General features: G+C 31.8%; 2 protein-coding genes across 2 annotated transcripts; both read right to left on the reverse strand.

Moving 5' to 3' along the window:
* Window positions 1–9,064: 9,064 nt before the first annotated feature.
* Window positions 9,065–11,277, reverse strand: LOC133302598 (transcription factor MYBS3-like). Its single transcript, XM_061502407.1, has 3 exons — window positions 11,043–11,277; window positions 10,430–10,638; window positions 9,065–9,562 (listed from the first exon to the last, which is right to left on the reverse strand). Exons 1-3 carry the CDS (start codon window positions 11,275–11,277, stop codon window positions 9,065–9,067), a joined length of 942 nt encoding a protein of 313 aa, XP_061358391.1.
* Window positions 11,278–12,931: 1,654 nt separating this feature from the next.
* LOC133302597 (NADP-dependent malic enzyme-like) lies at window positions 12,932–19,127 on the reverse strand. Its single transcript, XM_061502406.1, has 20 exons — window positions 18,891–19,127; window positions 18,334–18,617; window positions 18,110–18,230; window positions 17,096–17,170; window positions 16,547–16,698; window positions 16,306–16,411; window positions 16,139–16,204; window positions 15,568–15,663; window positions 15,393–15,464; window positions 15,208–15,291; window positions 15,025–15,123; window positions 14,774–14,821; window positions 14,562–14,615; window positions 14,378–14,476; window positions 14,193–14,282; window positions 14,030–14,107; window positions 13,800–13,874; window positions 13,622–13,712; window positions 13,385–13,513; window positions 12,932–13,258 (listed from the first exon to the last, which is right to left on the reverse strand). Exons 1-20 carry the CDS (start codon window positions 18,918–18,920, stop codon window positions 13,170–13,172), a joined length of 1,938 nt encoding a protein of 645 aa, XP_061358390.1. The 5' UTR covers window positions 18,921–19,127; the 3' UTR covers window positions 12,932–13,169.
* Between the last annotated feature and the right edge of the window lie 3,829 nt (window positions 19,128–22,956).

Consider the following 22,956-nt stretch of genomic DNA (forward strand, 5'->3'; position numbering starts at 1 on the left):
TCATTTAATAAAAAATTTAATCAAAGATGCAACTCAATTAATAAATTAAAATTTCCGAATTTTATAGATTAAAAATTATTTCTGTACAAATATCATTGTTTGATCATTTAATAAAAAATTAAAACAAAAGATGCAACTCAATTAATAAATTAAAATTTCCGAATTTTATTTTAAGTTTATAGATTAAAAATTCACCAAAAGAATCTTACTACAAAGATTAAACTGACGTATAGATAAATATTAATTTCATACTTAAAAGTTATAAATTATTTTCTTAAAAAAGTAACACTTTAATTAGAATCATAGCCGCAAAAAATGGTGGCTGTACGGTACCGTGGAGCCCATCATTTGAGCATCGCATCAATGTTGATAGGAACATTGAAATGACATTATACATGGACGTAGTTGCAGCCTAAATTCATTTAATCCAAGGGGGCGTTTGTTATAAGATTTTTTTTTAGGATTTTCGAGAAATTGAAAGTGGTAATTGTATTTATTCACGTTTTGTGTAAGATTTTTAAAATTTTCTTGAGAATCTGATTTTTTTAGGATTTTATTTTGTGTGTAAATTTTTTTGAAAATACTTTTCAGAAATATCATTCATGGGTGGTATTTTAAGATTTCTATGTTAAGAAAAAATTTAATACAACTAAACATAGAATCAAGAAAATTAACCCAATATTCCTGGGAATATTTTGATCTATCAAATAATTTTTTGGTAACATTTCCAAAAAACTCATTTTCTCATCATATTCTTGAAAATCGTGATTCTCGGATAAAAAAATATTTCTCGCCTACCCAACGCCCCCTTATAAAATTAGAAATGGAAGGTTTATGCATCGGCTTTTATTTTTTAAATTTTATTCATGCGAAATTACTTTCTCATGAGAAAACAATCTCTACTCACATGGAAGAAAATTTTTAATATGATACAGAAATACTATGGTACTTTCACTAAGAAATTAATACTCAGACCAATTTTTTTTCTCTTTCCTCATTGTTTTTCTCTCTTTTTTTCTCTTTCCTCATTGTTTTTCTCTCTTTCTCCAATCTCTGTGTAAGACCCAGCCACTTGAAAGCATCAATGACTGTCCCCACACATTAACACGAGACTTTTCAGCATTCTTTGTCCTCACTCGCAGACTTCCCGGAAAAACTTCCCAGGAGGTCACCCATCCCAGAATTGCTCCAAGTCAAGCACGCTTAACTATGGAGTTCTTCTGTTCCGGGTTACCGAAAAGTAGATGCATCTTGTTAGTATAGGTAGTACTAATTAATTCTTATAAGCTATTCTCAGTTGTGCTGTCCTATACCAGCACAATTTCTGGAATCCCTCTCTTTTCAGTGTCATTTGATTCATTCATGTACCCCTCTCGCTGATAGTACGTTAGCTCTTCCACTAACCATACATTCAATTGTGCGTTAGCTCTTTCACTAACCATACAATCGTCAGCACTCGGGTTGTTACACTCTGTCCCACTAATTTTTTTTTACACCAGTAACATACAAATATTGCTCCATTTCGAATAAGGGAAAACAGACTACATTTTTTTTTACACCAGTAACGCCTTTTATTTTTAGGGTGATGTTATGCTTACTACTTTTTTTTCTTACTACTTGTTACTACCAAATCTTAACCATTGATTTCCGTCAATCTAACGACTATAATTTATTCAAATTAATAATTAATTAATAAGTGTGAGATATTTTTTCATGATTTTGTGAAAGAAAGAGAAAGTAAAAGCCCCTAAAAAATTTAATAATTTCATTTAAATTAACATAAAATTATGTCATTTAAAATATTTTTTCCTTTTTGAATCGTGAAAGTAAGAGATGAATGTCCAAAACTTTCATAACTATACTTAAAAAGCTATTGTCTCTTGTCATCATAATGTCGCATTACGCAAATGCAAACTGTCCGGAAATCTTTAAAAAAAATAAGGATGTAAGACAAGAAAGAATAATTTGAAGTTCTTTCCTTTTTTAATATGAGACATATACCAAATTAGCATATATATGCCGTGTGATCTCAACTAACTTTTGGATATTTTTTTTTTTACCTGCAACAGTATAAAAACCACATATATTTTGAGGACCTATTGTTAGTTTGGTTGGATTATATATAGTTTAAAAATCATATTTTGATTTATTAAAATAATTGTTCATACTTATACATTATTTTGTGATTCAAAATCATATTCACTTTTATATATTAAATTCTAATTCAAAAGAGTAATTAAATCTCTTAACGTATTATATATTTAAAAAAAATAATATTATTCTTAATTATTATTCTCTTTTTTAATTTACTATTTTTTAAGATAATTTTATACATCTTCTTTATAAATTTAAATTTTCAAATATATATTACACGTATTTTCTTTATAATTTCAATTTTGATTTTTTTTAATTCATATTTCTTAATTTTACTTAAATTTTAAAATATCTGTGACATGCGCAAAATACTCGCATATTTGAACCCAATCCAATTATCGTTTATTCAAATATGCAATTGGTTATGTAAAACAATTTGTACATTCCTCGTTAAAATTTAAACTTTGAAGTACGGAAATTATAATCTAAATATTATGAGCTCCTTTCATTCAATATCTGTCGACTGTGGTATGGTAAAGCTAAACAGCCTTTAGTTGATTGGAAGCAAAAGGAATTTAAATTAACAAAATTCCAAGAAAGCGATATTGGGCATCGCATGAAACAAAGAATTTATCCAAAAATGAGAGCCGAAAAGTTTGCTTACGGCCACTAAAACATATAATGTTATAAATAAGACCAGTATCTATGATTTATTTAAAAAAGAGGAGAAATACCTTAGCATTTTTTTCTTAAAAAAAAAAAAAAAAACTTTCAATTTTTGGTAGTTACTTGCCAATATCCAATGTTTAATGGGTTAAACTAATCCTGTTTCGTTTGACTCTCAGAAATTAAATTCACTATCCTTTAAACATGTCAAATCTTAAAATTTAAGTGAGACACCACTAGACAATTAACTTTATGGCAAATACTTTCGCCTTTGTTACTTACTTTTGTTTCCTTCATATTAGTATTACATACATTAGTTAATATGATTTATAGAAGGAATAACTTTCGGGGAAAGAAAAAAAAAAGTGAAGAAAAGTCATTGATTCTATGAAAAGACATTGCTAATGTAAAACCCTTGTTCTTGTCTGACATATTATGCCTTTCCTTAATTATAGAACAATATAATTTATTACACGAGGAAGGTTATATTTACAAATTTTTACAAATTATACTATGTACTCCTAGAAATATACTAGGTTACACTATGTATTCCGAGAGTATATAGTGTAATTTGTAAAAATTTATAGAAAAAATTTGTAAACGAATCATTCCTCTTATTACATATCATGTTCCATGCATGTTAATATTAAGTAACCGAATTAAAATGGAGATGTACAGATACTTTAATGCGATTAATTAGAAATATGTACAGATACTTTAATGAGATTAATTATAATTAGATAATAGAAATTGTATGATTGAGAGAAAGTGGTATGTGTATAAGTTTGTGGAAATAGCCGTTATTCATATCAAAATGAAAAAAAAAAAAAAAAACTTATTACCTAATACTCTTTATCTTACATTTCTTACATGTTGTGAACTGACAAGATCAAAATATAAGTGTATAAAAAATAAAATAAACTCAACTACAATCAAATAATAAAAACTATAAGATGTGATGCAGGAGTCTAGCATCATTCTTCAAGAATGAGCAGCATTGGACATACAATCATTGAGATACAAAAGCTCACCATCTACTCTGGAAAAATGCTTATTCGATGATAGAACATAAAACAATTGTAATATGACAAAATTATGCATGTGCAAGGTAATGTCAATGTCAATGTACGTATGTAGTATTCGTATTTTCACCAGGATTATAGTAACCCTTTTGTCCCCTCAAGTATCTATGAATATTAAACAAATTTTCCAGAAATTTGGTAAATAATTAATGATCATATTAATTATTAATTACAATCAACTCTAAAATAAAATATTAAATATTATTTATATAAAATTACATTGAAAAGTAATTTTTCTTTAACTTATGCTAATTTTAGTTAATCAACAAAGTTTAAAAGTATATATCCAATAAAAAATTGAGTAAAATTATAAATATATTTAGATGAATTTATTTTTTACTTAAATATAACTTCAATTAAAAAAATTATTTGGAATATTATAGTTATAATTTTTTCCTACAATAAAGTATAATTCAAACATGAACTTGTATTAAAAAAATCATACCATAGAATTATAATTTGAAATCATGACCCATGGGAAAGATAACTTGTTTATACGAAAATTTAACGATTTCATACTTAATTATCACTTATATAAATGTATTATTTATAAAGCAAATAATCAATTTAAACTTGTAATCTAATATTAAAATAAACTTTTATATATATATATATAGGGGCATGTTATATTTATAAACTTTTTTGTTTACAAACTCTTACAAATTATATTATGTTCTCCCGGGAGAACATAGTGTAATTTGTAAAAAAAATTCAAAAAAATTTGTAAACGAATCATTTCCCATATATATATATATATATATATCAGAACTTGTATATTTCTGTAAAAAGAAACAGGGTAAAGGGAGTTCTTGAGTATCAACCAATCAAATTCATTAAATCTTCACTATCTTCAGGACACGTGCCACATTGTCTATACTCTATAGTTCCCAATGGAATAAAACACTAATGGTCATTGCACATTAACCAAGTTGAATGCGATGGCAAAGGTGGAAGGCAACATCAAATTTATCACTACTGTCCAATTTAAATATTTGATGTTCTTCTTTCTATTTGTGTCTTAAGTAATCTTTCTTGCTTTGTAGTCCATGCAAGTGCCTCCTAGTTGAGATCGAGAGATCATAGACAAGTGTTACATTAAGGTCAATATAATCAAGCAATGTAGCGGCAAGCCTCAAGGGCTATACATAAATTATTGCAATTGCTTTGTTCTTGAATGTTGTGCATTTTATTTACACACCTAAAATTAACAAAACTTGGACAGAAGAAAACCATGTTATTGTGATAAGATGTGGTGCATAGAGAATAACAAAGAGGGGAATCATTAAGTGACCAAAAGTGGAAAACAATTAAGAGGGAAAAATTCCCAATGATTGAATCAGAATTTTGCAACGCACCATCAATTTCAGGAAAGCAAAATGTTATAAGGAGAAATAAGTATTGGAAAAGAGATTCCTCTGCCACACTGAAGTGAAGAAGAACTAAGGGAGTAGATGATTTACAGTTCAACCCTCTCACTCCCTCTTTGTGCATGAGTGCGCTTCTCTTGTTTCTCACAAGTACACACACTTCCTCCAATAGTATTGTTTCTTTTGCATGTGTGTGGTCACATCTGCTTCTTTGTAAAGAGTTAAAAAGCTTAGTGTTTTGAGTGGGTGGAAAGGGATCAGAATCTGGTTTCTCTGTCATTTTCAAGTCTGGCAAATTGTGCTTTTTTTTTTTTTTTTTTTTTCTTCTCTTATCACTATTTACTATCTTGATAAGGATCCCACCTTGCTGGAAATAAGAAAAAAAGTTTGTGCTGATGTTAGTACTACCACCACACAGAATCATTTCATCAACATAACAAAAAGAAATAAGAAAAGCTCATAAGCAATGCCATTATTTCATTTCCTTAAAACAGGAAACTTATTTTTAAATGCTGTAAACTAAACAAGATAGTAGGTACCAAAAATGAAAGAATGTTTAATTAGTGAGCATGACAAACTAAAGTTAGAATCTTAACACGTCGAAGTGCCTTCACGTCCATCTTTATACCAAACATTGATTGTGTCTACTATTTCCTAAAGGGACATGAACGCAATAAACTTTGGCCCAGATGACATGCCACGTGAAAGAATTATGTAGGACCTTCTCGAACCTTGCCACCTTGAAGCATTGGCAACTCAAGGACCTAAAAATGGTATCCATATTATTTCCTTTCCTCATCAAGAATGTGCTGAGAGGAAAAATCCTATCCTGTGGGCATGGAGAGGTTAACTGAGGTTACTTTCTCAGTGACTTTAGGGTGGTATTCTTATCTGGCAGCATCAATTATGCTCATCTTCTTCAGAACAGAATCCATTTCTTGGAAGATATTGTTGAAAGCAGCTAGCATGCATGCCCACTAAAGACAACTTTTGATCTGTTAGCTAAAATGTTATCCAAATAAAGATAAAATGAACAAGTAAAAAATAGCAACAAAGGATGATAGATAACTGGCAAAACAAAGAATAAAGAAACACTGCCTCAAGTTAGCTGTCAAGAAATATACTCGTACTAACAAATGCAGTTTATCAGCATTTCCAATGGACACACGAGAGAGGTCAGTACAATCATGGATTCATATGCCAGTGTATTGTCATTAATACTTTTTATTATTATTATTTTGAAGATATTTCAATCGGTTCATCGCTTCGCGACTAGTCCTATTCGAGGCGGGTCTTAGGATTAAGGCTTTAAACCCCTCCCAAAGACGATACTGGCAAGAATCGAACATATGTTCTCACTCTCACCTGCTCAGTTTCTTAGTGCCAACTGAGCTACTATCATTTGATTACTTTTAAACTAATTTTGAAAATACAATGCTAGGCAAAATTCGAGATTCATAAATCATAATGAAGCACCCTTCAGTTGATCAAGCTTTGAAAACAATGTTCAATAATAGATTATACAGAATCGTCTAAATTAAAAAGTGCAAGAACACCAAACTACCAGCAGTCAAAGATAAATCACAAATCATTCAAACCCCACAATAGCATTTCTCATCAGATCACCACCTGACAAATGATTGATTATTGACCTTTTGGCTGAATTTTTAAACTAAATCACTTCCCATAAAACTTCGACTTGCAAGGGTGGAGTGAGGAAAATCTTTTTAAGCAACCTTACTCTTTTTGTAATGAGGCTATTCTTGAAGTTGAACCTAAAGGAGAAGTTTTACCCCTATTCTATGGATGGATTGAAAACTTTTTTTTGTTATTAAGGGATTTAAGGTATATATAATGTCTAGTTAGGTGTCCTTTATTTTTCGAGAAAACAATCCAATAAATGCCAAGTTCAACAAACCAAGGTATATATAATGTCTAGTTAGGTGTCCTTTATTTTTCGAGAAAACAATCCAATAAATGCCAAGTTCAACAAACCAAACTCTAAAGGATTAGAACTGTATCAATATATCAAAGTCTTACATTGTCTTTTACTTGAATTCGAAATCCTATATCTCTCGATGTATAATGGATTTATAAGGCCACCACAGTACGACTATTATCAGGCCAATTTCTGTATGTATGCTCTAATTTTTTTTGCAACAACGCAATATAAATTTCGAGAGGATGCAAATCCAATGAGGATGCATGGTGGCTCAAATATTTCAAGGCAACGATGTGCTGAACCAGTTATACTGTTATTATTATTATTATTATTTTTTTTTTTGGGTTAACAAATCATTCCACTAATTAGTAGATTAGTAGGAAATCCTCTACTATAATAATATTTAAAAATAGCTAGTATCTTGATTAACATTAACATACAACCTAATATTCTATTTTCTTTTTTCTTAAATTTGATTTTAATGACAGCAAAAAAGAAAAATGATTTTAAGAATGAATAAGAAGCAATGTAAAATGTGGACTAATATGTGGCTACAGACTATGTTCCCTTTACTCTGGCTGGAGTCCGCTTAACAACACTCAAGCTAAAACTCAGCCAATTGGCTTTGGGATACAAGCCCTCTTTTTTATTTTAACTTTTTCCTGTTTGGACCTTTTTGAAGGCAACATCCAAATCCAATACATGATTCACTGATTCCCATTAACTGGTATGGGACCATGGGAATCCCAAGCAAAGCAAAACGCCTGGGATGGGGAAGTAGCTAGTAGGACATCATGGCTTTCATGTTCTGTTCTGTTCTGTGCAAATTGGTTTTATACATGAAAATGATAAATTGATAATCCCACGTAATATAGCTGATGCAACAGATGGTGGATCGTGCATGATGAGAAAGAAAAAGAAAAAAATGAGCAAGCCAAACAGAAATGGGAGATAGTTATGAGAGTTATGTCACCCTTACATAACTCACATAATACTAATCAATATCATTCCTTTCCTCCTCCTCCTCCTCCTCTATCTCTCCCCTTTTTCTTCATCAAAATCAACTATTTACAATTTCTTATGCGGCATTATGTGAAACTTATATTTTCCTTAAAGAAGTGTTTCTGAATCTCAATCTATAATTACCCAAAAATGTCAAAATAAAAAATTCCAATCTGTGATGGAAGTATGATTAATATGTCATCATAATTGATGAAGATGAGGAGAAACTTGCAGGTGAAGAAGATGCAGCGAATGGAAACAAGGAAAGTCCTGCTAATGAAACTGAAAATATCAAATTGAAGAAGCCACCGGATAAAAATAAAATATGTTCAGAAAAATAATTGCAGGGGAGACCAACAATAATGACATGACAGATTAAATAAGTTAATAAAGATGGCAAAAGGAAGAGAGTGGCATTGATTAGTTCTATGTGGTTATGGAGTGAGAATAGAGAGCATCAATAACACAACTAAGCTTTCCATACACATCTTCACATATTTTATCATCTAATTGAATTGGTCTCACCTAAATTTATAGGCACTTATATTCAGATTTTATAACTATGGCAGTGCTTGAGTTGGCATAATACAGAATGCAGGGCCTGCTGGCTAGTCAACTAATACAACCAAATCTGGAGGAATAGGAACCTTTTAGTCATATTCATTTGATTATTTAAATTTCACATGTTTACATTAACAAAGAATAAATATTTGTCAAGAATTGATCTAACCTGAGCTACATACCCTATAACTTGGTACTACTGCAAGATTAAACAGCATGGATCAGAAAAAAGGAAAAAATCATATATGATATTACAAATAAAAAGATGACCAAAAGAAGGCTCAAACACTGCTATCTTCACCCAAATTAAAAGATCAAACCCGCTTGAATTGCACTGTTCTTGCCATTGTCTATATATCAGAACCTCCAACTGGAGTCTTTGCTTGAAATGCTGACTGCCTTGACGGCTCTCCTAACAAGTTTAAGGAAAGTGGAGAAGGCTCTCTATCACGTACCTGTGTTTCACCAATACTCAGCTGAGACATTCCCACGAGTTCATCAACATTCACAGGTTCCTTGGGAATGACCGGGATTGGCTTGAGGACCCGATGATGCAATGTTTCAGCTCCGTTAACTTCTTCAAAGGAAGCTGCATTTGATGGCCATATGGAAAATGGGAGAGGTAAATAAGTTGGGAAGAATTCAGGAGGCACTGGTATCTCTCCATTTGATCCAATCATAGTTTCATTGGGCTCTTCCACATTTTCTTGAGAAGTAGTTTCCATTGGTTCAAAATCTGACTTGAGAGAGAGATTTAATGAAGGCTGTGATTCTGCGTTACTAGGCTGTGCATTCTCAGAAGGTGGCAATAGTACTTGTTCTTCTGGCACGGAAGGTGGATCTGAAGCCTAATATATAATCAAATAAAGTTAACAGCAGAAAAAAAAAAGGACACGGGAAAAACAATACAACGAACCATAACTCATACTCAATGTCCAGCTATAAATTACAATGGTTCCATTTGCATTCATTAAGATATATAGGTTTCTACAAATGTGTCATATAGAGACACTAAGGTCTGTTTAAAGCAAGAACCAATATCATGCAACATTGCAACCTAACAAAAAATTGAAGGTGCAATATATATGGGGTTTACATTTCTGCACCTACTCTTCGTGCAACAATCAAATACTTGTTATATATATATATATATATAAAAGTATTAAATATGGAGAATCATAACCATACAAAAGATGAAAGAAGAAATCTTACTTCCTATCTCAACCATTGATTTTTGTCTATATAATGGCTGTAATTTATTTAGAATTATTAATTAATTAATTGGTATAATTCAATAAACTATAACCGTTAGATGGACGAAAATCAACGGATGAGACGTGAACTTGCACTGAAATCAAAAAATCCCTCCTTTTATATATATATATATATATATATATATATATATATATATATATATATATATATATATATATATATATATATACTTGCACTGAAATCAAAAAATCCCTCCTTTTATATATATATATATATATATATATATATATATATATATATATATATTTCCCGACAAAGAAGGTGGTTACTATGCTAAAAATAAAGAACATCAATCACATCCATCCCAATTAAATTTGCAAAAAGATATATAAGAAAAATCGCAAGTAATATGGACTCAATGTTTCTATGCTTTCTGTAATGTACATGATATCTATGCAATGTGAGCATGAATCAATTAGATATAATGAATGAAGACCAACCATATCTGGAATCATGTCAAAAAGACTTGAACGTCTCTTTCTTCGGGTAGCGTTACTCTGTCTGATAAAGTATTTCTGGGCATGACTTGCAACTTGAGCAGGGGTCCTTGACACAACAAAATTACGTGCTATTCCACGCCAGTCTCCTTTGCCCAGATTCTGGAGACCAATCAAGAACATTCGATGTTCCTCTTCAGTCCATGGAACACCTAAACCACATTAAAGTACATTATTGAGTAAAAAGAAATTCAATCACCATTCACCATTATCGACAAAAGGAAACCCAACTTGCTTAATGGAACAAGTGTCCAATACATAGAATCTTCGCATTCTTGAAAATCACTGATGAATTTGGACATTAAATGTCGCGAATGCAATCAGAGCTCACAGCTAAATGAATCTTGGTTTTCAGCATTCAACACACACAAACAGAAAGCTAACAGCCAACAGTAATCGTAACAGAAAGCATAACAGAATCTAACAGAAAGCGTAACAGAAAGCTAACAGAAAGCAGAACAGAATGTGTGGTTATGTAACAGAATCAGAATTATTCTGTAATAGAAGGAAAATGAAAAAATGAAAAAAAAAAGTGGTAGTGAAATGCAATGAATACCTTTCTTTCTTAGAGGGGAAGAGGAGGGGTGATCGGACAAGTAGCCGTCGGAGGAGGGGGAAGCGGCGGCGGCGGCGGAGGAGGAGGAGGAGAGGTTGCCCATGCTGGCGCTCTTCTTCATGATGGATCCACCGTCGGTGATGCTCATCCTCACACCGAAAAGCTTGACAGTGCGAGATGGACATGTTCGTGAGTTGTGGCCATTGTTGCTGCAGTTAGAGCATCGCCGAGTCATGGTGCACCGCGCTGGTAATGCTGCCCCCAACTCAGTCACATCATATCATATTACACACTGCATTATCTTGCATGCCATATAATTCTAACTCTACGCATAATAATTAAATCAAATTCTGTGTGTTTATTAATAGCATAAGATAGATAAACCTGGATTTAGAACATAAGCACAGGTTCTATATCAAGAGTTTAATTATTTAAATCTTGTATAGTATCTATCTATCTATTATTTTCATTTCAATTTATTCTACCAAGAGTTTTTATTTTATTTTTGAAATAAGGCGTGTGGAAAAGTGGTGGGGTTGAAGCTACTACACATCACATTAGTTTATTTCTTTACCTAATCCATAAGGAATATTTCCTTCCTACTCATTATATTCCTTGTCTCCTATATCCTTTTTGTTTCTTTTTTTCATCGTTGATGTGATATCTTCTGTTTGGCATGATGAGCTCCTCTTCACATTTTCAATATGATATTCATTTCAGTACACATCAAAATCATAGGAAAATAAGATTAAGTTAATCCAATTTTCAATATGATATTTATGAGAAGGAATATTCTTACTATCAAAAATTTTCACTACTAACTTACTACATATCTAATCACCGTTGGATTAATATTTTCTCTCTTTTCAAAAACTTTTTAACATTCTCTCTCTTTGATCCAACGATGATTAGATGAGTAATAAGTTGATAGTGAAAAATTTAAGTAGTAAAAATATCCCTCCTCGATATTTATGTTGGTCTTTTTCTCGGTCCAACTTCAAAGGTAAATATTTTCTACAATCTAGAATTAGAGCCTATTTGATTGTGTTCTGTTTTTTTTTTTTTTTTTTCAAACTATTTTATAGAATAGTTATGAAAACAAGTGTTTTTTTTATGTTTTTTATTTTATTTTGAAAGTTAAAAACAAAAAACAAAAACAGCTTACACATGTTTTCTAAATTTAATTTTAAAAACAAAAAAAATATTACAATTTTTAAAATATTTTTTAGAAAACAAATTTTACCAAACGAGTTTTTTTATTTTATTTTTCTAAAAATCAAAAAAATAATTTTAAAAACAATTATCAAACGGAGCCTTAATTTTTACATTTTCTTTCACACAAGTATTATTACATTGAGCTAAGGCAACCTTATTCTCATTAACCGGTCATGCAACCTTATTCCATCCTTTCCCAAAAGAGACCATATTGAAGTGCAAATCATAATTCCCTCAAGTCAAAAAATGATCTTGCATGCTTGTTCCAAAGCTCCCAGATTCATATGATGTTTACACTCAGGAGTACGTTACTTCCCACCTGGGAGCATATAAGTTTTCTGCAGCACGTTTCACTTGGTAATACTTTTTTTTTTTCTGTTAGTTGCTCATGACGTGCCCGAAACCCTTAACCATTGATTTAATGAATAAATAAAAAGAAAAAACTATTCTCATGTTACACACCCTTTGTAACTGTGTAGTCTTTTTCTTTTTTCTTTATTTTTTCAGGTGGTGAGACCCATATATTTATCTCTATGACATGAGATAACTTATCTCCTTTAACATGGTGTTAATAACACCCATAAATAAAAGGGATAGAAAGGAAAAGAGAAATGCATAATGGTATACCATTTTTTATGAACGCAAAAGCATTATTTATGCTTGCTGATGCTTTCAAATGCTTCATTTTCTAATTTAAATTGTTGTCACATAAAATTTATAGCAGAATAGAGAATATTTCAAGCTACACTACTGTTCACCTGCCACTAATACCAAGCACCTAATTTCTATCCACCCAAATACAATAACTTACAACAGTTGAAAAGGGACAAAAAATAAAATAAAATAAAATAAAATTGATTTTTATGATAAAAACCCAAAAATATAAAAGTTGAAAAGGGGGCTATTGTCACTTCACCGGTAGCTTCTATAGGCCGGGGTATACATACAGCTCTCAGCAAAGTTCACCAAATCTTTTGGTTGAGGAAGGCGAGTGGCCAGGCCTGAAGGAAAATGTAAACTCAGTTTTATTATAATTCTAAATCATTCCTAATATTTCATGGAGCAAAAAGCATTAAAAACATGAAACTCTAAAGCCTATAGATACCAAAAGGAAAACTAAGGCTCACCAAGTTCATAGGCCTTAGCAGCCACATTGGCAGCTATGTGTGCTGAAATCTTTCTGATGTTGGTGAATGGTGGGTATATGAGACCCTTGTCATAGTCCTCTTGGGTCACCTGTGATGCCAAAGCCTCAGCTGTTCCAAGAAATAGGAATTATAATTTAAATCAGAGGTGTTCCTGACACATATATTATGTCCCAAGCTTAACATTGAAGTAAATGTTTCAATCTGTAATGCACTTACAAGCTGCCAGAAGCAGGTCATCATGTACTCGGATGGTCCCAGACATTATTAAACCAAGACCGAATCCAGGAAAAATGTATGCATTATTGGCCTGATTAATAAATAATACATTCAAATTAGAATTCATTTCATATGACAAATTTTCAACCATTTTTTAAAATTCCATTAAGCTCTTTACCTGGCCAGGCACAAACATTTTTCCATCATATTCAACAGGGGCAAATGGGCTCCCACTAGCAAAAATGGCACGTCCCTGGTAGAAATGAAAATGGATAAGGAACACCAAAAAAATTAAAACTCTTTATTGATCCATTCCAACCACATAATATCAATCTTATTATATAAATAGATAAGTAATAATGTAGCTCAAATTATAATTTGACGACACTAGCTGCATCTTCATATTACCTGGGTCCATGTATAAGCTTCTTCAGCAGTACATTCGGATTGTGATGTTGGGTTGGAAAGAGCAAGAATAATAGGTGTCTACAAGCATTATCATATAATACATAGATTAGCTTAAGTGGACATCAAATTGCACAGTAGGTTGACGAATACATTGACATAGTACCTCATTAATGGAGGCCATACTCTCAACCACTTCTTTAGTAAAAGTGCTCCCTTGTCCTGATGTTCCTATCAACACTGTTGGCTTAATTTGCTGAAAATAAAGCAATGAAATGTAAGAAATTTGATGCTTTGTTCTCTCTGGGTGTGGATGTGTGCAAGTGGGAGAGAGAAAGACAGAGATCTTACATTAACAGCATCTACAAGTTCCTTAACAGGTTCATGTTCATGAGCCCAGGGCTTCTTAAAATGTTGGAGTGATTCTATACGGGAACTCACAATCAAACCCTGGAAAAGTAGGAATAAAAGATTTATCAGAGGACGATGAGAATTCACTCTCTACAGGTAGGAGCTAAATTGGATTCTGTACAACCTTTGAGTCCACCAACCATATATTCTTGCGCACTTCATCCAGTGGGGCATTTGTCTGCACAAACAATAGTAGTTTATTGATAAATGTAAACCATTCATGCAATGTTCACATCATAAATCCCTACCTCCTCCCAAACCAAAACAACTATATCTCTCCCCCATGCACCAAAAAAAAGGAAGAAAAAAGTAATGACTCAAAAGGTAGCTAGTAACCCGTTTTGATATTTCAAGTGCAATGAGTTCAGCTATTCCAGTGCCAGCCTGCAACCACAAACAATACAATTCATCAATAAGGACAAAGACAATCGAATTGTTTGTTGTAAGTGAATGCAAGTGAACAATTCAAAGTGATTTGGTAATGTTAAATACTCTCTTTTTTCCACTTTTTTCTCCGTCGATAAATGATTAAATTCTCCATGAACTAATGAAGAAGGAGACATGATCCTGGAATTGTATGGACTTACCTCTCCAGCACCAAGGAATAAGAACCTATGGTCAGCTAAGCTTCCCCCAACCAACTTCAGAGCTGAAACTAGTCCTGCAAGGACCACTGATGCTGTTCCCTGCAACAAAGTAGATAGAATATAAGAGATAATTATTTGTTTCCAAAGTGCCTAAATTCATTATTTAAGACAGGAATTCCTTACCTGAATATCATCATTAAAAACAAGATGAGTTGACCTATATTTTTCAAGTAGATCAAAAGCATTGTGGTTTGCAAAGTCTTCAAACTAAAAAAAAAAAAAGGCAAAACAGGAAACTTGAGATCAGTAAGTGTTGCACTTGCAGTCCAATAAACCAAGAAATGATGTCTATGCACACTGCTTAGTACCTGAACGAGGATTTTTTCTCCATAGTTTTGCTTCACTGCAGTCATAAATTCATGTAGAAGTTCAGCATATTCCTGGAATAAAGAAAGTTGAAGCAAATTCATTATTATGGAATATTAGATAACCATGATGCCTGAAATTAAAAATGAGGCCTAGTAAAGAAAACGAATCATCAACCTTCCCAGTTGCTCGTCTATGCTTGAGCCCTATATATAATTCATCATTCATCAGCTTCTCATTGTTTGTACCCACATCAATGGTAATAGGCAAGCACTGGAACAATTTCATAAGATAATATTATAGTCTGTGTTAAGAAATTGAAGCCACATTATAAAAAATTTAAAAAAAAAAATTGGAGAGAACTTAGGACGTAGACTAAGTAAACTTCCAAAAATTTAAAGTTACCCATGAAGCTAACTTAGAACACTATAAGACTAAAAGTGTTCAAAGTGTTTTCACTTTTCTTATAAACAACCATAGCAATTACTGCAAATTGTAATGCTGCCCATTGTCACAATGTAGATTTTTTTTTTCCAAGCTCCTGAAAACCAAAAGCAATTATAGGAATCTTTCAAACAGTTTCCCTTCTTTCTTTTTTTTTATTTATTATTTTATCTTATTTGGAGGTGGGGGTTCTGCATTTGGATATGTTGGGGGCTAAAATCTGCAACTCAAATTTCAGTAGCATCTTAAAGCAAAGTAACATATTACAAGTTTGTGACAGGCATAGTAGGCTAAAAATACTTACAGAAGAAGGACGAACTCCTCCAAGTGCAGTGTATAAAGAAAGTTTTCCCACTGGTATTCCCATCCCCTGAGAATATAACATAGGTACCAAAGTAAAGATTACAGTAATAGATATTATGAATATAATTATCATAAATAATACACATGTAGAAGTATAACAGAAATTACCTGACAACCAAGATCCCCAAGACCCAGTATCCGCTCTCCATCAGTTACAACAATGACTTGAATGTTCTTCTCAGGCCAATTCCTTAGTACTTCAAGAATCCTCCCTCTTTAAACCCCACCCAAGAAAAAATAGAACAATAACTTTGAGACATATAATAGACACAGCATATTCAACTAAAAGTGTACAGTATACGGACAAAGAATTCTAGGAGGATAAAGGAGCAACTGAGCTCAGACTTACTTCTCTTTCAAACTTATATAAAGACCCTGAGGATACATGAAGATGCTCCCATATTTCTGGCAAGCTTCACCAACAGTTGGAGTATAGACAACAGGGAGTAACTCCTCAACATGATCAATTAGAAGCTTGTAAAACAGCCTTTCATTTCTCTCCTGAAATGAAAGGGAAATATAGAAAGGTAAGCATTAGAATCCAATCCAATATTTGCAAATCAAATCGTGAATAAAATTTCCCCCAGATATGATTTTATGGTAAAGATGAAATTCCAAGTTCAAAACAAAATCATGAGAAAAACAGTAAAATGTGCAGAAAAGAGCACATTTCGGGAAACAGAAAATTCTTAAAGTGATTTCCTTGGAAAAGCTTTGGAGTCATTATTAACAGCTTATCTTATGTACTTGCAATTCTGTCATACTGCATAGTGCATTCTACGAAAAATTCAGTTCAATACCATAAATAAAATTTATAAAGGAGAAGCAGACCAAAAACACTATTCATTTATTAACTCTCCTTAAAAGTAAGAAAAGGAATTGTTCACAAGGCCACCACCTGAAGATCCATCATTGCCACGTACTTCTGCAATGGAACTTGATACTGGCGTATATGTTGGATCATTTTCTTCACCTGGACAAATGAAGCAGCAATAACAATTACTGGATATAGTGTGACCTCATACTCATACACTATCTAACCCCTTCCAAAAAAATAAATAATAATATATATATAGAGCAAGATCCTTTGATATTGGTGTCAAATTAAAAAATTTGATATCAGATCTTAACCGTTGATTTCGTGGATCTGACGGTTATAACTTATTGAGTCACACTCATTAGTTAATTATTAATTCCGAATAAATTATAACCATTAGATTAACAGAAATCAACAGTTAATATTTGGTGTCAAAGGATCCTATATATATATATATACAGAAAAATATTTCTGCAGTTAATGCAGATAAGTTATCTGCATTCATTTCCAAAATGATGTCGTTTTGGGAGTGAAAGATTAAAAAATTATAATTATAAAGACTATAATAACTCTGAAATAAATTAAAATTACAAAAACACCATGATTTTCGCCCCAAAACGACGTCGTATTGGGCTTACTTTAGATAAATTATATGCAGTAACTGCAGAAAAGCGAACCCATATATATATATATATAAAGAGGGGGGATTTTTTGATCTGGCATAAATACAAGAAGTCTTATATTCAATTTTAGCCATTAATTTATGAATATTTGTCACTTGTAGTTTATTTGAGATTAATAATTAATTAATAGGTGTAACCAATAAAATATAACCGTGAGATGCAAGAGATCAATGGTTAAAATTAAATATAACACTTCTTTTACGGAAGAAAAAAAATCTTCACTCATGTATATATATATATATTATTAATTAATTATTAATTCTCAATAAATAATAAACTTTTACCGAGTGAAATCTTAAGATTTGGTATCAAATTTCGAAATTTGACACGTGTCAAAGATCTTATCTCATATATATATATATATATATATATATATAAATAAAGGAATATGTTATATAGTGAGATGATTAACCTGAGTTTCTTGAGGAATAACTGATGGGGGAAGAAGACCACGCAGGTAGTGAGCGTCTCTCTCTTTTTCATTGAAGGCCAGCCCTTTATTGAAGTGTGGATCTCTCAACAAAGTATACCCACTAAAGAACAAAGCATCACATTCATCACAAGCACAAACATAAGTGTTTGCAAGAAAAGCAAACATAGTTAAATTACAAAAATGGAAGATAGAATCAAATTTACCTAGCAACAGAGACACTCCATGGAGTAAAAAACTGATCCTCCGTGGCCCTATCTTCACCGTAGACATCCTGAACGCCGCCGGCGGAGGTTTGGTTGTCGTCCACATCGGCCACCGTGGAATCGTTACTAACCTCTTTCAGCGATGCCTCATTCTCCATCACAACGCTGCCGTGTTTCCTGGTACTGCTTTTAGCTGAACACAACACCCTCGAAGGACCTGAATTCCTTCTATTTGAACCAGTGAAGTTGCTGCAAGAAGACCACCCAACTATTCCAGAGTTGCACTGTGTAAAATATTCACAAAAAATTGGGAAAAAGAGAATATTTTATCAGTACCCAGGTAAACAATTCAACTCATCTCAGCAAAATTAGAAGAAAGGTTGAATTTTTTTATTTTAGTCTAGTTGTACCAAATTGTTAACAAAAATAAAATAAAATGGAATCGCAGAGTTGTTTTTAATTCTGATTTACCAGCAGGAAATGAAATATGAAGGTGGGAATTTGTGTGTGATTGGTATTGTTGATGCAGAATGTGGATTCAAAAATTTTATACTTACGAGGAAGGTGCATCTAACGGAGGAGATCATGGTGGCGAAACAAATGTGTGACAGAGAGAGAGTTGCGGTTGTATGAAACTATGAATCAGAGGGAGAGAGAAAGAAATGAGAGATGAATGATGACAACTGACAAGAGAGAAAGAGAGAGTCTTTAGGGAAGCTGCCCTTTATTTTCTCCTCTCTCTGTGTCTCTCTCCCTGTCTCCTCCCTCTCTCTCTCTCTCTCTCCGCCTGGTTTCTGAGCTACAACTTGGGAGAGGAGAGAAGATCGTGTGATCATAAATGATATTTATACACTAGTTAAGTTATAATTTTTTCTGATTTTCTTATAAAAAAATATCTTTATAACACTTACGTAAAAGTAAGTGAATTTTATTTTTAAAAAAAAAAATTTAATAATTAATCCAATTGGTGCAGCTCAGTTGGTAACTTGGCGCTGAGTTAGTGGGGTTGGATATGTGTTCGATTCCCGCTGAATGCATTCTTGGGGAGGGGGCTGAACCTTTTGCCATCACTGTTCCCCGCACTCTGGATTAGTCTCATAGCCGGCTCAAAGAGTCGAAGCTCGTGGGGATACCGGAGGGAGCCAACTCGTCTTAAAGAGATAATTAGAGTTGGGTAACTCTAAAAAAAAAAAAATTAATAATTAAATATTTTAACTTTATTCTATTTATTTATAATATTGTTTAAATACACTGGTGATCTGTGCTACTAGGTAACCTTCGAGTAGGAGGTGCGTGTGATGAGACATTGAGATTTACATAGAGTAATGTCTTTTTCGCAGGCTTCACGTAAGAGTAAGCCTCAATCAAGGGATTCTGCAGCTGTCATGAGGTTTGGTTTAAACGCCTATCTGCGTGAATGACAACAACAAAAATGTCCTCATTTTTGGTATTGTCTTGTACCTCAATCTTGTCGTGTACCGTTCTTAAGTGTATGTAACAAGAGTGTAGAGATCGAAGAGCAGCACCTTGCAAATATTATTAATAGATCTTTCAAGGATGATTTTATATATGTTGTGGCTTCTACCCAAAATCTTTTGATGTTGGGAAGATGTTTGACTGTGATTAAGTTTTAATTTGGGGTTAATTTTATAATCAATTCAAAGAATTAAAATTTTGTGAGAATATAAATTAATTTATCTCAAAAAAATAATTACGGCCGGTATAAATAAATAAATAAATAAAAATCTCTTGATGTTGTTTAGAGCCACTAGCTTTTTCGACAGAAAAACTTAATGCCTTTTCAAGAGAGGGCCAATGTCAAACCTGTATATTAAAGACGTGCTTGTGCTTGTGCTTGTGCTTGTGCTTGTGGTGTTTGATTGTTAGTCAAGTGGACTTAAAATCTTGAATTTTTATTGTTGATTTAACATTTTAGAAAATAATATTAAAATTTTATAAGATTTATGAGTAGTTAAATTCTCATTATCTCATTACATTAATTTTAGGATTTAATTTAGGAGTTATTAATATGAATTTTATCATTATTATTAATCATATTTAAACATTCATGGTAACAAATTAACAATTAGTACTTTAAAAGTAAAATCCTTTTTTTTTTTGGTAAAATCCTTTTAATAATTGATTGATAGTATCAAATTTATAATTTTTAACATTAAAAGAGCAAGAAAAAACAATTAAAAAAATGCATAAGTGTAGGTGGTGTCTCCGCTCTTATCATTCTTTGTTATCATCTATGTTGCACCGATACCAACATGAGATATGGGACACGATATGACACTTCGACACATTAATTTTAAAAAATATTAGATTTTGACACATTAGGACACGTTTTGATATTAAATAATATTTTAATTTATGTAATATATATTATATTTAATATTCGATAATTTAATAAAAAATAAAACTAAACTTATAATACCTATCAATTTTGCAAAGAAACATAAGATATAAATATTTACTATTATATTTTAAAATTTAAAATCTATTATACACTCGGGTGAGACTTATTCGATATCCGTTTTTAATTTTTATTATATCTATTTGGTAAAACATCAATCAATTTTTTTATGATATGTAATGAAATTTCAAATATTATAGATGTTGAAACGTGTCAGAGTATCGGAGAGTGTCAGACATGACACGTCAAATTTTTTAAAATGTCGGTGCAATATAGATTTTCACGTCATATGATAACTTTGTGAATTATAATTTCTCGAGAAAAATTATCTCTCTTTACCACTCAATTAGGGGTGTAAATGGGCTTGGCTTTGGCATTTTTGACCCAAGCCCACGTCAAAAAAAAATCAGTCTATCTGGCCTATTAAAGGCTTTATTTGTAAGCCAAGCCCGACCCATTTTTAAAAATAAGAAAGTCTGACATGGCCTACCGGCCTTGTAGGCCTCCCACTGTAGATACTAAGCAAAAAAAATAATTCTATAGAGCAAAGAAAGTTTCATTCATGCATGCACTAGTACTTCTCATAATAAAAAAATAACAAACAAGAAAGAGTCAACATAATACCCCAGCTCTAGAATGTATATCATAGAGGAATAGAGTCAAAGAAATGGAGAAAATAAGAAAAATACAATTATCGGAAGCTGAAATAAAGTCTACAAGAGAATGTCATTTATCTAAAAATCTTTAAACCACCATCAAGACAAGAAAAATAAGAGTATTATTGAAAGATCTTCATCAGTAACATCATAATCCAGCAAGGTACGCATTACTCCTTGGTATTAAGCTGCAACAGCATGTAAAATTTGGAGACATTAGACAAGTTTTCCTTTCATAAAATAAAATAGCACAAAAAGTAAGAGATATTGGTATTTGGTATTTTGCCACATAAAATAAATATTATTTTATTTTAATAAATTAAATAGGCCAGCCTACAAGGTTGTAGGCCGGGCTTGACAAAATTGGCCTATGGCCTATTTGTTAAAAAATTTTTTATAAGTCTATGTTTACTCTATTTTTCTGAAAGGTCGAGTTTGGGCTGGGCTCAATGTAGGCCGGACCGTAGGCTGAGCTGGGCCAGCCTGGCTCATTTACACCTCTACACACAATACAAGGTGTAGGGTTTCAGTGGACCCCATATTTTGTATTGTGTGGGTATGAGAGATAATTTTTCTCTTGTAACTGAATAAAAGTATAACCCTAACTTTATTACATAAATAATAAATGAAATTAACGATTTTTTTGTCACAAGGCAATAACTTTATCTTTTGTAACCCCAATTTTGTGGTTTTAAAATGAAATTAATAATACAAGAGAAAAATAAAATTGTAAAATACTCTTTATTTTTTAATTATAAATCTTAAAACGATGTTGTTTTGAGATTATATGAGATAATTTTATCTCTTATAACGAAGAAACATTTTTTCCTTAAAATTTATTATCGAACCAAATATCTTTATTGTATTTCTACATTTACAAATTTTATTTGTAATTTTTACTCTTTAGAATCATATGGAAATACAAAAAGTACTTCGCAATTACTACAGGTACTAGTTTTGCACAATTATTATGTACAACCTGTAATCTCACCGGAAAAAAAACACGTGTATACAAACATGCGTGCAATTTGAGTTTGTCATTTTGTTCTCAACAATGGAGTGGCAACCTCCAATACCCGGACACGAACATTTTTAGAAAAAGGGCGTGTTCAACACGTGTTCGACACGGACATGTTCCGACACGCGGTCAACATTTTATGACATGTGGTCAACTCTCCGACACGCAGTTAATTTTTTTGAACACGTGATTAATGTTCAGACACGTTTTTTCTTTTAGTCTTAATTTTATTTTATTAAATAAAAAAAATTATTTATAAATCAATTTTTTTCTGTTATGAAATTTGACATGAAAAATTAACAAGGTATGAAAAATTATTTTTGTTTATATTTATGTTATGAAATATGAATATTTGATTGGTTATATGACTTATTATGGAATATTATATCTATTAAATATAAATTATATTATATGGGATAAGATCCGTTTACTTTGCAAATTACACTAAGAGCCTGTTTGGATCCTCTTATTTTTAAGCTAGAAGCTACTTATAAGCTAAAGCTAAAAAAAAAAGCTTAAAAAAATAAGTT

The sequence above is a fragment of the Gastrolobium bilobum genome, unplaced genomic scaffold, assembly GCF_033153095.1.
Source record: "Gastrolobium bilobum isolate Gb01-03AN ecotype WA unplaced genomic scaffold, APGP_CSIRO_Gbil_v1 utg6257, whole genome shotgun sequence".
Classification (NCBI taxonomy): Eukaryota; Viridiplantae; Streptophyta; class Magnoliopsida; order Fabales; family Fabaceae; genus Gastrolobium; species Gastrolobium bilobum.

Excerpts from the sequence above, each read along its gene's own strand:
- LOC133302597 (XM_061502406.1), bottom strand. The coding sequence starts at position 18,920 with ATGATCTCCTCCGTTAGATGCACCTTCCTC. Across the intron at positions 18,231-18,333 it reads TGGAGTGTCTCTGTTGCTAG|TGGGTATACTTTGTTGAGAG; the intron begins GTAAATTTGATT and ends TTTGTTCTTTAG. Across the intron at positions 13,713-13,799 it reads AAATGTTTGTGCCTGGCCAG|GCCAATAATGCATACATTTT; the intron begins GTAAAGAGCTTA and ends TTTATTAATCAG.
- LOC133302598 (XM_061502407.1), bottom strand. The coding sequence starts at position 11,277 with ATGACTCGGCGATGCTCTAACTGCAGCAACAATGGCCACAACTCACGA. Across the intron at positions 10,639-11,042 it reads TTCCCCTCTAAGAAAGAAAG|GTGTTCCATGGACTGAAGAG; the intron begins GTATTCATTGCA and ends AATGTGGTTTAG. Across the intron at positions 9,563-10,429 it reads TTGACATGATTCCAGATATG|GCTTCAGATCCACCTTCCGT; the intron begins GTTGGTCTTCAT and ends ATTATATATTAG.